Raw genomic sequence first — 13,909 nt, 5'->3', positions numbered from 1 at the left:
TTAAAAGAAACGTCCTCGACCTCAAAAAGGCATCTCTGAAGACCTACAGCTATCATACTTAATGGTGAAAGACTGAATATTTCACCCATAAGATTGGAAATAAGAAAGGATGTTAGTTTATACTTCCATACAACATTGAGTGTAATGGGTCTAACCAGTGCAATAAAGTAAGAAAAAGAAATAAAAAGCATACAGATTGAAAAAAAATTGACATGATTGTGTACATAAAAATTCCTAAGGAATCTATAGAAAAGCAACTAGAAATAATAAGTGAGCTTCAAAAGTTAACAAGGTCATACTGATACAAAAACAGGTGCACAGATCAGTGGAACAGAACTGAAAGCCCAGAAATAAAACCACACATCTATGGACAGCTAATCTTCGACAAAGGAGCTGAGGGTCTACAATGGAGGAAAGAAAGTCTCTTCAACAAATGGTGCTGGGAAAACTGGACAGCCACATGTAAAAGAATGAAAATCAACCATTCTTTTTCACCATTTACTAAAATAAACTCAAAATGGATCAAAGACCTAAAGATTAGGCCTGAAACAATAAGGCTTCTACAAGAGAATATCGGCAGTACATTCTTTGACATCAGCTTCAAAAGAATCTTTTCGGACACCATAACCCTCAGAGGAGGGAAACAATAGAAAGAATAAACAAATGGGACTTCATCAGACTAAAGAGCTTCTTCAAGGCAAGGGAAAACAGGATTGAAACAAAAAAACAGCCCACTAATTGGGAAAAAGTATTCACAAGTTATTTATCCGACAAAGGGTTAATCTCCATAATATACAAAGAACTCACACAACTCAACAATAAAAAATCAAACAACCCAATTACAAAATGGGCAGGGGACATGAACAGACATTTCTCCAAAGAAGATATACGGATGGCCAATAGACACATGAAAAGATGCTCATCATCACTAATCATCAGGGAAATGCAAATCAAAACTACAATAAGATATCACCTTATACCTGTTAGAATGGCAAAAATATCCAAAACCAAGAGTGACAAATGTTGGAGAGGCTGTGGAGAAAAGGGAACCCTCATACACTGTTGGTGGAAATGCAAACTGGTGCAGCCACTATGGAAAACAGTATGGAGATTCCTCAAAAAGTTAAGAATAGAAATACCTTATGACCCAGCCATCCCACTACTGGGTATCTATCCTAAGAACCTGAAATCAGCAATTCCAAAAGTTCCACGCACCCCTATGTTCATCGCAGCATTATTCACAATAGCCAAGTCATGCAACCAACCTAAGTGCCCAGCAACTGAGGATTGGATAAAGAAGATGTGGTATATATACACAATTGAATACTACTCAGCCATAAAAAAGGACAAAGTCGTCCCATTCACAACAACATGGATAGACCTTGAGGGTATTATGTTGAGTGAAATAAGCCAGACAGAGAAAGACGAACTCTGTATGACTCCACTCATAGGGGGTAGTTAACATATGGACAAAGAGAACTGATCGGTGGTTGCCAGGGGAAAGGGGGGTGGGGGGAGGGCACTAGGGGTGAAGTGGTGTACCTACAACATGACTAATAATGATGTACAACTGTAATTTCATAAGGATGTTAACTTTCATAACCTTAATAAAAAAATAAATAAATAAATAAACATAACAAATACTAACTTAAAAAAGTTAAGGTAAATATACAAAAATCAATATATCAAAATGATTCTTTAAAACAGTAATGAACAATGAGAAATTGAAATAAAAAACACCACTTACAACAGCACAAAAAAACATGAAATACTTAGGGATACATTTAACAAAATATGTGGAAGACATGTACATAGAAAACTAGAAAGCAATGCTGAGAGAAACTAATAGAGACCTAAATAAATATAGAACATTATTGGTATTAAAAGACTCAATAGCATTAAGATATCAATTCTCTCTAACTTGATCTATTAATGTAATCCCAATCAAAATTCCAGAAGGCTTTTTTGTAGATATTAATAAACTGAGTCAACATTTATTTGGAAATGCAAAGGACGTGGAATAGCCAAAACAATTTTGACAAAGAACAAGGTTGAAGGACTTACACTACCTGACTTCAGGACTTATAATAAAACTACAGTAATCAAGGGTGTGGAATTGTAAAAGATCAGACATATGGACCAACGGAACAGAACAGACTCAAGATATATTCACAGACCTATGTGGGTCCATGGATTTTTGACAAAGGAGGCCAGGTAATTCAATGGAGAAAGAATAGCTTTTTAACAAATGGTACTGGAAAAAAAATAGATATCCAATATCTTTAAAAATGAGCCTTAATCTTCACCTCACACCATATAGAAAAATTAACTGGAAATGGATCATACACTTAAATGTAAAAGCTAAAATTATAAAACTTCTGGAAGAAAACATAGCAGAAAATCTTTGTGATCTCAGAATAGGCAAGTATTTCTTGGTAGAACACAAAAAGCATGAACCATAAAAGAAACAAGTGGTAAACTGGACTTCATCAAAATGAAAAACTTCTGCTCCTCAAAAGAGTCTATTAAGAAAATTACAAGCCAAGCCACAGCCTAGGATAAAATATTCACAATACATATATTTGACAAATGACTGGTATCTAGAATACATAAATAACTCTTACAGTCAATAAAAACGTGCTAATGGACAAACTATTTCAACAGACCCTTGATCAAAGAAAATATACAAAGAGCAAATAAGCACATGAAAAGATGATCAACAGCATTAGTCTCAGCAAAATGCAAATTAAAACCATAATGAGATGCCACTACATACCCACCAGAAAGGCTAAAACTAAGAAGACTGAAACTACTAAGTGTTACCAGGATGCAAAGAATGTGGATCTCTCATACAACGCAAAATGGTGCAGCCATTTGAAAACCAGTTTGGCAGTTTCTTATATGTGTAAGCATACACTTACCACATGACCCAGCGATTCTACTCCTGGGTATTTACCCAAGAATGAAAACATATGGCTATACAAAGATCTGTAAGCCCGTGTTCATAGCAGCTTTATCTATACTAGCCAAAAATTGGAGAGTTTAGTTGTCCATTAATAGGTGAATAGATATACAAATTGTAGTACAGTCATGAAGTGGAACACTGCTTAGCAATAAAAACGAATGAACTCCTGATAAATGCAGCAACACGGATAGATCTCAAAAGCATTGTGCTGGGGCCAGCCCGTGGCCGAGGGGTTAAGTTCACGCACTCCACTTCAGCTGCCCAGGGTTTTGCCGGTTTGGATCCTTGGCGCAGACATGGCACTGCTCATCAGTCCATGCTGAGGCGGTACCCCACATGCCACAACTAGAAGGACCCACAACTAAAATATACAACTATGTACTGAGGAGGTTTGGGGAGAAAAAGCAGAAAAAAAATAGTTTAAAAAAAAAGAAAAAAGCATTGTGCTAAGTGAAAGAAGCCAAACACAAAAGACCGCATACCATACAATTTGTATAACTCCATTTATCTGGCATTTTACAACAGGTAAAACTATAGGGACATAAAAGAGATCAGTATTTCCTAGGGCCTTAGGGTATGGAGGAAGGAATTTATTGCAAAGGGGCAAAGGAACTTTTGAGAGTAAAGAAAATGTACTCTATTTTGACTGAAAGGATAGCCAAACAACTAACCATACATTTGTCAAAACTCATCTAACTGTACATTTTAAAAGAATATCTTAAGTAAATTACATCTCAATTTAAAAATGCACACATAAAAAGTGAATATAACAAGTCACTAGATACAAGGACAATATATAAAAGTCCATTGTATTTTTATACACCAGCAACAAAAAACTAAAAATTGGCATTTTAGAATAGGACACCACTTACAACTGCATCAAAAATATCAAATACCAATGAATAAGTCTGTACGAAAGCCCTTCATGATGAAGACTGTAAAACATTACTATCAGAAATGAAAAACAGCTAAAGGGATAAAACAAATTCATGGTTTGGAAGACTCAAAAACTGTACAGATAGCGACTTTCTCCAAATTGATGTAGAGATTCAACATAATCTCAGTCAAAATCCAAGCAGGTTTTTGTTTCTTAACAGAAATTTACAAGCTTATTCTAAAATTTATACGGAGATACTAAGGGCCTACCAAAACCAAGGCAATCTGAATAACAACAAAGCTGGAGGAACCACACGACCAGATAGCAAGATCTACCACAAATTACTCAAAGTAATGAAGACAGGATGCTATTGGAACAAAGATAAATAAATGACCCAATGCAACAAAACAATGTGCAGACCCACACATACACAGTTAGCTGATTCTCAGCCAAGATACACTAACAATTCAGTGGGGAAAGAATGTTTTTCAATAAATGGTGCTGCACCAATTGGCTATCCATACGGAAAAAAAAAAAACAACTCCTCTACCTCACAACATACACTAAAATCAATCTCAGATAAACTGTAAAAGCACAAACAATAAAGCTTTTAGAAGAAAATAAGAGAAGAGCCTCATGATCTTGCGGTAGGTAAGGACATAAAAAAAGCTCTAACCAAAAGGAAAAACGCAACAAACTGGATTATATTAAAGCCAAGAACTTCTACTTCTCAAATGAAGGCATCAAGAGGGTGAAATGAGAGATTAAATATGCATACATTCAGCAAGATTTGTATCAAGAAAATATCATGCACTACCACAAATAAATAAAAAGAAAACAGATCCACGGTATAGAAAAATTGGGCATAAGATTTAAATGGGTATTTCACCAAAGAGGCTATCCAGATGGCCAATAAGCATATAAAAATGTGCTGAACATTATAAATCATTAGGGAAATGCAAATTAAAACCATAATGAGATACCACCATGGATCTACTAGTATGGCCAAAATGGAAAATTAACAATACTGATGTTGTCAAGGATGTGGAAAATTAAAATACTCATGCCCTCCTGATGAGAGTGTATATTGGTATGGAGTTTTTGGCTGTATCCCTGAAAGCTGAACATGTGCAGAAATATAACACAACAATTCCACTCCTAGGTATAAATATCCAAAAAATATTGTGTGCCTGTGTGCACATGACATGCAAAAAATTATTCATAGCAGCATTATTCTTAAGAGCCAAAGAGTGGAAAAATCCAAATGTCCATCAACCATTGAATAAATAGTGTGACATATTTATATAATGGAACACTCTATAGCAACAAAAATGAAAAAATCACAACTGTACACAAGAACACAGACGAATCTTATAAACATAACATTATACAAATAAATCCAGACTCAAAAGAATACATAAGCTATTTATTATTCCATTTATATAAAGATCAAACATAGGCAAAATGCATATATAGTGTTAGAAATCAAGATGGCAGTCATCTGTGAGAATGAAGGTCGTAGAGATGGTAGGGGGACAGGGCTTCTGGGATGCTGGTAGTGATCTGAATAGTGGTTACAAAGGCATTTTCCCTTCGTGAAGTCTACTTTGTGATAATTCACCAAATAATACACTTATAATTTGTGTACTTTTCTGTTTGTATATTATAATTTTTAAAACATTAGGCAATTCTATATACACTAATACTTGAAAGCAACTCCAACATATGTGTAGTTAAATGAAAAGGACAAACCATTAAATAGTGTATACATAATACTACTATTTTTATAAAACAATAATGATCAAGGATATATATTTGTGAATAATAATTATTATGGCACATTCATTGATTGCAACTACTTGCTAAGGTACTTCTTGGGCACTTTACATGCATTTTCTCATTTATTCCTCTCAAAAACACCATGAAGTAGGTAGTAGTATAACTCTTAGCTTATGGATGAGAAAACTGAAGTGCAGAGATAATAAGTAACTTGCCCAAGTCACGCAGTCATGAAGCTACAAAACTGGGATCACAACCCAGGGTGTTTAAATGAACTCTTCATCCCACACTATCTCTGGAAAGATACAAAAGAAACTGGCAGTAGCGGCTGCCTCTGAGAAGGGAATGAGGACTGAGACTGGCTGAGAGAAAGGCTGATTTATCACACTATATTCTAGGTACCTTTTGAAGGAATATGTTCACATGTCTTACCTATTCTCAAAAACGTATTTACTAAAAAAATTTTTTTATGGTTTATAATCCCTGAGCTACACAAAACTCTTTATCCAGAGGACAAGCATAATTCCCTGTTTTATTACTTTACCTGATTTAGGATGCAAAGCATCACATTGGGCGTTGTACATGTGTACAAATTCTTGGTGCCTTTTAATGAGTTGTTGCTTATTTCCTTGAATAGATAATCCATGCTGTTTTAGCTTTTTCTTTAAATCACGATCTGAAAGCAAGTTATATACAGTTTTGGGCAATGGCTTCCTTTTGTGAAGAGAACTGAAAAAGGAAAAAAAAAAGAGACCACTGAGGATTACTATGAATTATCAAATGCTTTGCATATAAAACAGTAAATTGCCTTCTGATTCAACATCAGGGGGACTGGGAAAACAGAACCACTAAGATAAAAAAGTGGAAAGGAAGAAGGATCAAATTTGCAAATAAAGTTGGCAGTGTTCAACATGATGCATCTGAGGTGCTGGTGGAACAATCAGGTAGAGGGGGCTAGGTGGCAGCCCAAAATGAGAAATTTAGGTCTCAGAAAGAAGTGAGGCCTAAAGATGCAGACTTGGGACTCATTTTAAAGGCTTGTGGACCAAATGCTATGAGAATTTCATTCAGAATCACACTTATGTAGACATATTCAATTCTCCACCTCCCTAAAGCATGCTTTCCCTAAAATTTGCCAATTGATTTTCATGCAAAATCTCTGTAAAAACCAGTTATCTTAGATGATGAGAGTACAAATGCTACTGACGGTTAGGCTATGGATTTGAGAATAATATCATATATAGCTTCTTTAGAAAAAGTTCTGATCCACAGGCAAAACTGCCTCCTGAAACCCAAGGCAATCATTTTGCAAAAGCACTAGAGGTAATAAAAGGAGACCTATTGGGATGGTTAGCTTCACCCAACTCATTACTACCAATGAAAAAAAGACTCAGAAAGCTGATAGATACATAGTTTTGTGGCATTATCTTCAAAGAACACAACTGAAAACAACAGCAAAAAATACAACAGGATTTTGTTCTCTTCAACTTCAATTAATTAACAAATATGTAAGGCATTACAAGAAGTGTATTAGCAAAACCACCAACTGGCTCTTCACTCTGTTTACGTAATTAATACACTGATAAGCACTATGCTACAATTTTAAGTAACAGAGCCCTATTAAATGGCTTTTTTTTCCTCCCTCCAAAAAAACAGTTACTAAACATTATTTCTTAAAATGGAACAGAATTCAAGCTATCTAAGGGTATCAATGACTTGAGACAATTTTATAAACAGGAACTCCTTAGTGAGTTTCAATCTATTTAACCTGATTATAAGCTGGTTACCTGAGCACATTGACTGGCTCAACACTACGGCAATTAGGTGCTTACTAAATGTGTATTCAAGGTAGTCATTACAATTGCAATCATTTTTAAATGAGAATATCGAAAGTTCGGGTAAAAATTAATAGCAACTTGAAAGTAACAGGTTTATCCAAAAACACAAGATTTTAATGAAGCTCACAGATAGAGAGAACAGACTGGTCATTGCCAGAGGCTGAGGGTGGGCTGTGGGCAAAATGGGTGAAAGGAGTCAAAAGGCACAAACTTCAAGTTACAAAATAAACAAGTCATGGGGATGGAACATACAACACGTTGACTATAGTTAACAATATAGTCATGACTGCATGACATTGTCCCATAAGATTAGTACCATTAGTACCATATAGCCTAGGTGTGTAGTAGACTATACCTTCTGGGTTTGTGCAAGCACTGTAAGGGAGAAAGAAATTTTCCTCTATCCTTCTGGGTTCTTCTGGCTGGTCTAAGAATTAAATTGAATAAGAAAGACTAACAGGAGAAAACAAACAAAAGTTTAACAACATGTATACATGGGAGAAATCCAGGAAAACCAAGTAACTCGCCAAAATGGCCAAAGCCCTCACCTCAAATACCATCCTTAGCTAAAGACAAAAGAAGATGCTAGGGGTGGAGAGAGTCAGAGACTTCAAAGAGAAGGAAGGCAAGTCACAGATAGGTGCTCCCAATCACAGATAGGAGCAAATATTTGGCAAACAAGTGTCTGTTAGGCCATACAGAAACAGAAGAACACAGAGGGGAGCCCAACAAACGGGCTTTTCTAGTTTCCTCACTACGTTTGCTACGTAGTTCACGTTATGCTATGCTGTGAGCTTGCTTCCTGAGACAGGTTTTTTTTTTTCTTTTAAATGCATGCAGTCAGTATTTAGTGATTACTATTTAGTAATTCTACTAATTTAATAATTAGTAGAATTTTTTTTTTGAGGAAGATTAGCTGTGCTGTCAAGCCTCCTCTTTTTTGCTGAGGAAGGCTGGCCCTGAGCTAACATCTGTGCCCATCCTTCTCTACTTTAAATATGGGACACCTGCCACAGCATGGCTTGATAAGTGGTGTGTAGGTCCGTGCCCAGGATCCAAACCAGCAAACCCCGAGCCACCGAAGCAGAGCACATGAACTTAACTGCTACGCCACCAGGCTGGCCCCTGAGACAGGCTTTTTTATCTGAATTCTTTTATGTAGTTAAAAGGTGGGTAACAAGAAAAACTTTCTGAGTCCCTTGTTCCTGAAAAATAATCAGTCTAAAATAATCCTCATGCTAGAGACTACTTTGGGGTGGCAAATTTTGTTCCCCTTCAGTACACCCTACGATGTCTGCACAATGATGAAATCACCTGACACATTTCAAGTGACACATGACCGTACTCTATTGCATATTTGAAAGTTGCTAAGTGTGGGGGATCAGAATTGGCTGACCCAAAATGTGTCTCTTTGGCTTGATTATTTTTAGGAACAAAAGACTCTGAAACTCTGACCTTCCCCCTAAGGGCCTACAAGAATTTATGATAAAATGCTTGTCCCCAGGACAGGCCATCACCATAGGTATCTCTGGGTATCAGTAGACTGTGAGGGTCCTTGCTAAGCCCATTGTTCTCAAAGTTCTGTTTACCATTTCCATGTGAATTGCCTTCCTCTCCTTTATAGTCCCAAACCACTATCCCCAACATCCTCCTTTGTCTTTAGCTGAAGATGGTATAGGGCGGCAGCTTTAGCCATGCTAGCTGAGTTACCCAGTTTTCCTAGATTTCTCCCATGTACACACGTCATAAAGCTTTGTTTGGTTTTCTCCTGTTATTCTGTCTCATGTCAACTTAATTCTTAGGACAGGCAGAAGGACCTAGAGAGGGTAGAGCATTTATCTTCCCCCTCTACAGTTTGGCAACTTGGATGGGATAAAACTACACTGGCTGGACACTGCTCGCTCCTGGATCCCTGACAAGAGCCGGCAGGAGGTAAGAGTTCTTACCACCTCAGTCTCCTGGATCTCTGCCTGCGGGGTCCAATGGAAGCAAGCATGGTGAGGTTTTTTGTCCTTTTCTAAATTTAGATTAGCAGGAGAAAATATTGGTGAGGCTGGCTTCTTGGACTCAGCAACTCCAGGATTTGGTTGAGTGCTCATCGGTTTATTGATCCTTCTCCTCTCAGAGATAGTCACAATTTTGCCTGTCTTTCTTTTGTCATTTGTCATGAAGGCACAGGTATCACTGTAAGGCTGTTGTCTGGGAATATGTGCATAAGGTGAAAGCTGTTGCTAAGGGCATCTTGGAAGCCAAAAAGGCCACAAATTTGGCGGGCACAGGTCAAGCAGTTAAGAGCCATTAGGGTTCTCGCCACCTCAAGAAGTCTCCTATAAAAGGCTAAGTTGGTCACGGAACAGGGTAGATGACACAGGTCCCCCAGCAACCTCAAGAAAATGTCCGTGCAACGACAAGGTATTCTGTAAAACCACACACCTTCCCCAACCCTGTGGCACCTCCCTCCTAGGTATTAATTTGACTCCAGGAGACCTAAGGCTTAGCTAAAGCTCTTATATATACAAGATGAGCTTTTTTCTTTTGTCTTGTTCTGTCTTAAGAGCTTGGCTTTGTGACCTTTTTGGCCTGCACCATTAGAGGATACATGTACCGGCACACATCTTGGCAGCCAGTCGAATAGACTGGGGTTGAGACACTCTCTTTGTCTGGCTGTGTCAGCTCTCAGGGGAGTTTGTCATACAGGGTCCCAGTTGCTTTCATAAGGGGTCTTTGTAATCTCAACCTTTGTTGCTTGTGCAAGAATGGCCTTTGCTTTCTTAGACTATTTTTGGTAGTGAACTTTCTGGATCTCTTTCTGGATCTCTTTTGGGGACACCTCTTGGGTCCATGGTTAAGGTGATTGCTATGAGTCACATTTAAAATCCTGCTCAGGGAGCCAGCCTGGTTGCATAGTGGTTAGGTTCACAGGCACTGCTTTGGCGGCCCAGGGTTCATGGGTTCAGATCCCAGTCATGGATCAACTCACTGCTCGTCAGACCATGCTGTGGCAGTGTCCTACATACAAAAAACAGAGGAAGTTTGGCACAGATGTTAGATGAGGGACAGTCTTCCTCACCAAAAAAACAAAAACAAAAACAAAAACATACTTGTTAATGTGGCCAGAGGATGGATCATTTAAATTGGAAAAACTTCTAAATTGGGGGAAAAAAATATTTTGAGAGTGCTCATCATAATTGTTTTACTGGTACCTATGAAAAGGCCAAACTAAAAAGAAATAAAAAAGAAAATGACTAGCCTTAAGACCCTGACTCAGGCTACAATTAAATTGAGAAAATGTAAAAGTATAAATGGTGATAAGATTATAAAAGTTGGAACGCTTGAGCTAATTTTATATAAAGAGAGCATACCAACTTCGCCTGAGTATGTTTTAAAATGTCTGACTGGGAATGCTTCTGCTATCCAATATTATGAGACCAAAACCTACTGATAAAGTCCTAATGAAAGCTATGATTAAAGGTATAAGAGTCAATAGAATTTGTGGTTACATCTCTTTTGCCTGATTGTATTATAGGCTGTATTGTAGAGACAGATATTGTGTCTCCCTGGGGGATGTTTCTCCTGCCTGACTGTGAGACAGCATATAAATCTGCCCTTCAGGCAACAGTAATTAAACTTACAAAATGGAGGTCAATAGGGCTGCCTGAGGCCACACTTTATGAGATAAACACTAGAGGCTAATAGCAGGTGCTAATAAAAAGGATAATAAAAGCCTCCTTGTTCCTCTCAAAGTGCTCCTGGATATTAACTGAAACAAAAGATTGAGGCATTAGAAACTAATAAAGGCAAATATGCCCAGAAACTCCAACTTAAAGAAAACTTGACTGCTTTCTCTGTGCCTTCTCATTGTAGATTTTCTGCTCCCATCTTCTCTAGGAACTGAGAGCCATTATTTGAAATGCAAATGCTTGTCTTAAACTATCGAGTTTTGTATTGCACCAGATTCATAACAAAAACTTAACAGAAGCTATAAGGTCTCTGTCTGCCTCTATCTGTGTGTTCATGTATGTCTATATGCATTTATTGTAAATGTGTCATGTTTTACCTCTGGATGGTATAATTTTTAAGAGAACTCTATTTAATTCACCTAAAGTAAGCACTTACACAAATTATTTCCAAATGTAAAGGAAACTAACCCAAATATCTTTCAGGCTAAAGTGATATAAAATAATCTTTGGTAAATGAAAGCTTGTTTAACTTTGTTGGTTTGATTAAAATAGGCATGTCCTCAAAATTATCAGCACTGGATATGATGCAGACATGCAGCCTGGGTTTACTAGTGAAATAAGCTCATGTTATCCCTGTTACAAATGTGTCAGCAAAAATAGCTTAAAATGATAGCTTATTTTGACTAATGTGTCATGAACTTTTCATGGGTAAGCCAAACATAATTGTTGGGAACAAATGATTTAGAGTTTACGGGAAAACTTTCAGCAATAATTTATTTTATGACACGTATTTTATAACTTCCAAAATTTCTTTAGTAACTTGAAACTGTGAAGTTTTGCTTGACTAAATTAAATGATGGAAAATTCATTGAATATCTACATTATTTCTAAATAAGATAAAATATTAAACATTAATTACTAAATATAAGTTTATCTACTTTGGCCTTATAACAGAGAGACTAAAAGGTGTTTGTGTCTATTGATAACCGTCTTGTATTTTATTAAAGGATTACACTATAAAGTAACGTTTCTAGAAATTATAAAAAGTGTTTATAAATTTTCAAAGCCACAGAATGATAATGTAAAAGACAGTTCATAATTGTTTACTTATTAATTGACACTAAAAATTAAGGTTTCTAAGGGTAAAAAATTCTAGTAAGTGATTAAAGTTACTAAAAATTAAAGAAAATATGTTTGCGTTCAATGAAAGTAAGATGTATATATTCAGTAAAGAAGATATAAAGAATGGAAATGTTTTTGTTTGGTTAAGATAAATTTGTCCTAAAGTATTAGGAGGAAAAAAAGGAGGCATGGGACAAATTCTGAATGTAAAAAAAAAGAAAGTTATAAAAGGTTTGTGGAGGAGGAACCCTGAGAAAAGAGTTGTGCATAGTCAAGTCTGCTAAGATTAAAGTAAAAATATCAAAAGTAAGCTAGTGCAAAATGAGAATTTGCTTTTTTCCCCTCTCTTACAATGACAATTTTCTTGAACTTTTAGTCTGCTCTTGGTAGAGATTATGAAAGGTTTTTATGTTTTAATCAAAATAAATTTCCTGAAGGGCCAGCCTGGTGGTGTAGTAGTTAAGTTCGCACGATCTGCTTTGGTGGCCTGGCGTTCGCAGGTTTGGATCCCAGGAGTGGACCTATACACTGCTCGTCAAGCCATGCTGTAGCGGCATCCCACATACAAAGCAGAGGAAGATTGGCACAGATGTTAGCTCAGCAACAATCTTCCTCAGGCAAAAATAGGAAGAATGGCAACAGATGTTAGCTCAGAGACAATCTTCCTCACTAAAAAATGAACAAATAAATAAATAAGTTTCCTGTATTGTTTTTATCAAGTTTTTAATCACAGGTGCTAAAGTTTTATTACAGCTATTCAATTTTCTGCATTCACCTATAATTCTTTAATTGTCACTATGGTTAAATAGATAACTAAGCATTGTTTCATAGGGACCTATGATATTATGTGGGTGAATGTTACTGATATAAGTGTTTTAAAAATTATATAACATTCCTAAAACTCTGATCTCTCCTGGCTATCAGTCATAATTCTGGTTATTAAAGTATTGTATGTCACAAAATTAACCAAATTTCTTTGTCAATTGTCAGTTATTGTTTCACTCTGATGCTTTTGCAAATGTTTTCATATTCAGGGAGAGTCATGCAAAGAACTCTGACACTGACTCTAGAATACAGGTTTCCGATAAACTTTCAGATCATAAAACTGAACTGGATAAAAAAAAAATTACAGAACTCTAATGGACAAACTGATGACTTCATGAACTGCTAACGAAAGATCAAGATCAAAAGCTGATTACATGGGACTTAATGAACTAATGAGGATGATTTTAATTTTTATGACTTTCTGTTTAAAACATTGCTGATTTTTTTAATGTTTAGTTTTGTTCAGACCTAAGGAAAACTTTTCCTCTTTTCTCTTAAGCTAACTATGACTTATTGCAATTTGGTAAATTATACTTTGGTAAACAGAATTGAAGCATTTATCTTTTTCTCCCTACCTGATCCCTCAAGAATTTGGAAACTCTTAGTGAGTGAGTATTTCCATGGTAATATAGTTATTTGCATAACTCCTTATAACAGGACACAACTGAAAACACTGGTTATATCACCAAAGCTTTGACTGGAATGTCATATTTGACAGAAACATGCAAAGACTCAGACATAACCAGACAGCTTTTGAGGAACAAAGATTGGCCTTTATGAAATAAAAGCCACTTGGAATTATTAGCCTGGTACCTTTGTTACA

At 36.4% G+C, this 13,909-nt stretch overlaps 1 protein-coding gene across 6 annotated transcripts in view; it reads right to left on the bottom strand.

The window, feature by feature from the left end:
* RAD18 (RAD18 E3 ubiquitin protein ligase) overlaps positions 1 to 13,909 on the bottom strand; it is a 150,855-nt gene that overhangs the window by 82,591 nt on the left and 54,355 nt on the right. For all 6 annotated transcript variants that reach the window (XM_046643122.1, XM_046643205.1, XM_046643282.1 and 3 more), the window contains one exon: positions 6,166 to 6,350. In XM_046643122.1, the coding sequence (XP_046499078.1) occupies positions 6,166 to 6,350 (185 nt within the window). The remainder of the gene's footprint in view (positions 1 to 6,165; positions 6,351 to 13,909) is intronic.

The sequence above is a fragment of the Equus quagga genome, chromosome 1 (assembly GCF_021613505.1).
Source record: "Equus quagga isolate Etosha38 chromosome 1, UCLA_HA_Equagga_1.0, whole genome shotgun sequence".
In the NCBI taxonomy this organism is placed as follows: domain Eukaryota; kingdom Metazoa; phylum Chordata; class Mammalia; order Perissodactyla; family Equidae; genus Equus; species Equus quagga.
This window is presented reverse-complemented; position numbering and strand designations above follow the sequence as displayed.